General features: G+C 44.6%; 1 protein-coding gene across 1 annotated transcript in view; it reads right to left on the bottom strand.

Moving 5' to 3' along the window:
* The window catches only part of PHALS_03498 (DNA polymerase sigma), a gene marked incomplete at both ends in the record, with an annotated part of 2,584 nt that extends 1,981 nt beyond the window's left edge, over nucleotides 1–603 (bottom strand). Inside the window, one exon of the mRNA XM_024717716.1 lies at nucleotides 499–603. Coding sequence (XP_024583187.1) covers nucleotides 499–603 — 105 coding nt within the window. The remainder of the gene's footprint in view (nucleotides 1–498) is intronic.
* Between the last annotated feature and the right edge of the window lie 1,217 nt (nucleotides 604–1,820).

The raw sequence follows: 1,820 nt of genomic DNA, 5'->3' as shown, positions 1-1,820 counted from the left end.
CAGCTCCTTGGGTTGAGGCCATTGGCGTGGTACGCAGTATTTGCTCCCGAAACCAGGTCAATCTACCTCTATTCGGAGGTAGAAACGACGGCGGGTCTTTAGAAATTCCTTTACCAAAGGATAGTCAGGATCCGAGTGATCCTTCAGGATCGACCTTAACACACACTCCTAGTTTACGTTCCTTTTCTAAGACTTCATATGATAACAACTACTTCTTTTAGGACTGATATATACGTTTGACTAACATTCCTATTCAACTGTTTTCATTTGTTGACGTTCGGATAGGCCCTAACATATACCTTAGTATTCCGATCTGGAGATCTGTCAATTGCATAAATGCCAAAATTGTCCATACTCAAAAATATATACAATCACACCAAGTGTAACATGGTATTCGAACGGTTGTATCAAACTGTATCTTATACGATTTTCTTCCTAAAATCAAAGGGTCAATTGCGAATATCTACGGTACTCCCATCCAAACTTGTGTCCACTGACAATTTGCTTGGCTAAGTCACTACGCAAAAGTAGCCGTTTTGCGAGCAATCCTGTGACTTGAGTTTGCTTTTCTAAGCGAACTTGCACCGTCTCGCTCACGTGCATCGAACCAAATGACTTAATGAGCCCGGGCTTAGCGTGCGATCTTTCTGCTTCGCAAATCATGAACCCCGCTCGTTTTTCCATCGACTGGTGATGCTTCAGCACCACGGCAACGTTAAGTATTTTCACGAGCTAAACATGGCTAAAAGCGACCACTATCCTCTAGTGTATGGCAAGTGTTACGCTGAAAATTCTCCGCATCCCGCCGTGCATACAGCTCCAAATCGTTCAACTAGCATCGTGGAGGCGTCAAAAGCACCCAGAGACTTGACTTATCTTTTATGTAAACAGAGTAATCATACCTAGGCATGTATTTCTTTATTCAGTGCAACCCAATCAGCAACCAGTGGGAGAAAGTCCCTTCAAACCACAGTCTTCCCACATACCCTCTACATTGCACGACATGAAGTGCCTGACCATTTGTTCGCGGATGGCCAGCGACTGGCACGTCGATTCTGTTTTCACGTATCTATAACGGCGCTCGCCTTAACTTTGCGATAAAGCGCAAGGCAAAATCTAATACAATGGGTACTGGCAAGCCATGTTGGCGAAACACTTTATCGACAGCCAGCTTGGCCGTATCATCACTGTTCAAGTAATCGCTGACAGCAGCGAGATGCTTATCTTGCTCAGACGGTCCACAAAGAACACAATATAGGTTCTACCAGACGTGTCCTAATGAAGACCTAATTACAGTCTATACACAAGGACTGTCAGGTTTCTGCTAAGGTGGTCAGTAGGCAAGCAAAAACTGCCGCCGCATGGGGCAAATTTTCATACCATTTAAATGCTTCACACGTACGCACATATGTACTTACCCACTTTTAAATGTCGATCCATCCGCAATAGCTTTCACCGATAAGTATGTCTTTTCTCTTTCAAAATGGTACCCGAAAGAATATCAAGAACCTCGAAGAGTGTTTCGTGCATACTCACCTCATCGTAAGGTATCACTGCATGCTGGGTGTCATGGGGTCGGTGCTAGAATACTTCAAACCTTGGGATAGGCATAGGCATGCAGTCGTCTAGCCGTGTGCTGCGATAATGCGACATCTGTGTGTTCATTTTCCTTGCTTCTCAAAGCTTTCAATCAATAAACATATGTTGCGTCTGGACCGTACGCTGTACGTATCGCATCATAGTCTGGTCCATCACGACATGCGAAAATATATAGCTTCGGCAACGCGAAAGCGCATTCGTCACCAAATTAGGTCGACCTG

Source organism: Plasmopara halstedii, assembly GCF_900000015.1.
Source record: "Plasmopara halstedii genome assembly, contig: Scaffold_2386, whole genome shotgun sequence".
Classification (NCBI taxonomy): domain Eukaryota; phylum Oomycota; class Peronosporomycetes; order Peronosporales; family Peronosporaceae; genus Plasmopara; species Plasmopara halstedii.
The sequence above is the reverse complement of the archived record's forward strand: the minus strand, read 5'-3'. Positions and strand labels throughout refer to the sequence as shown.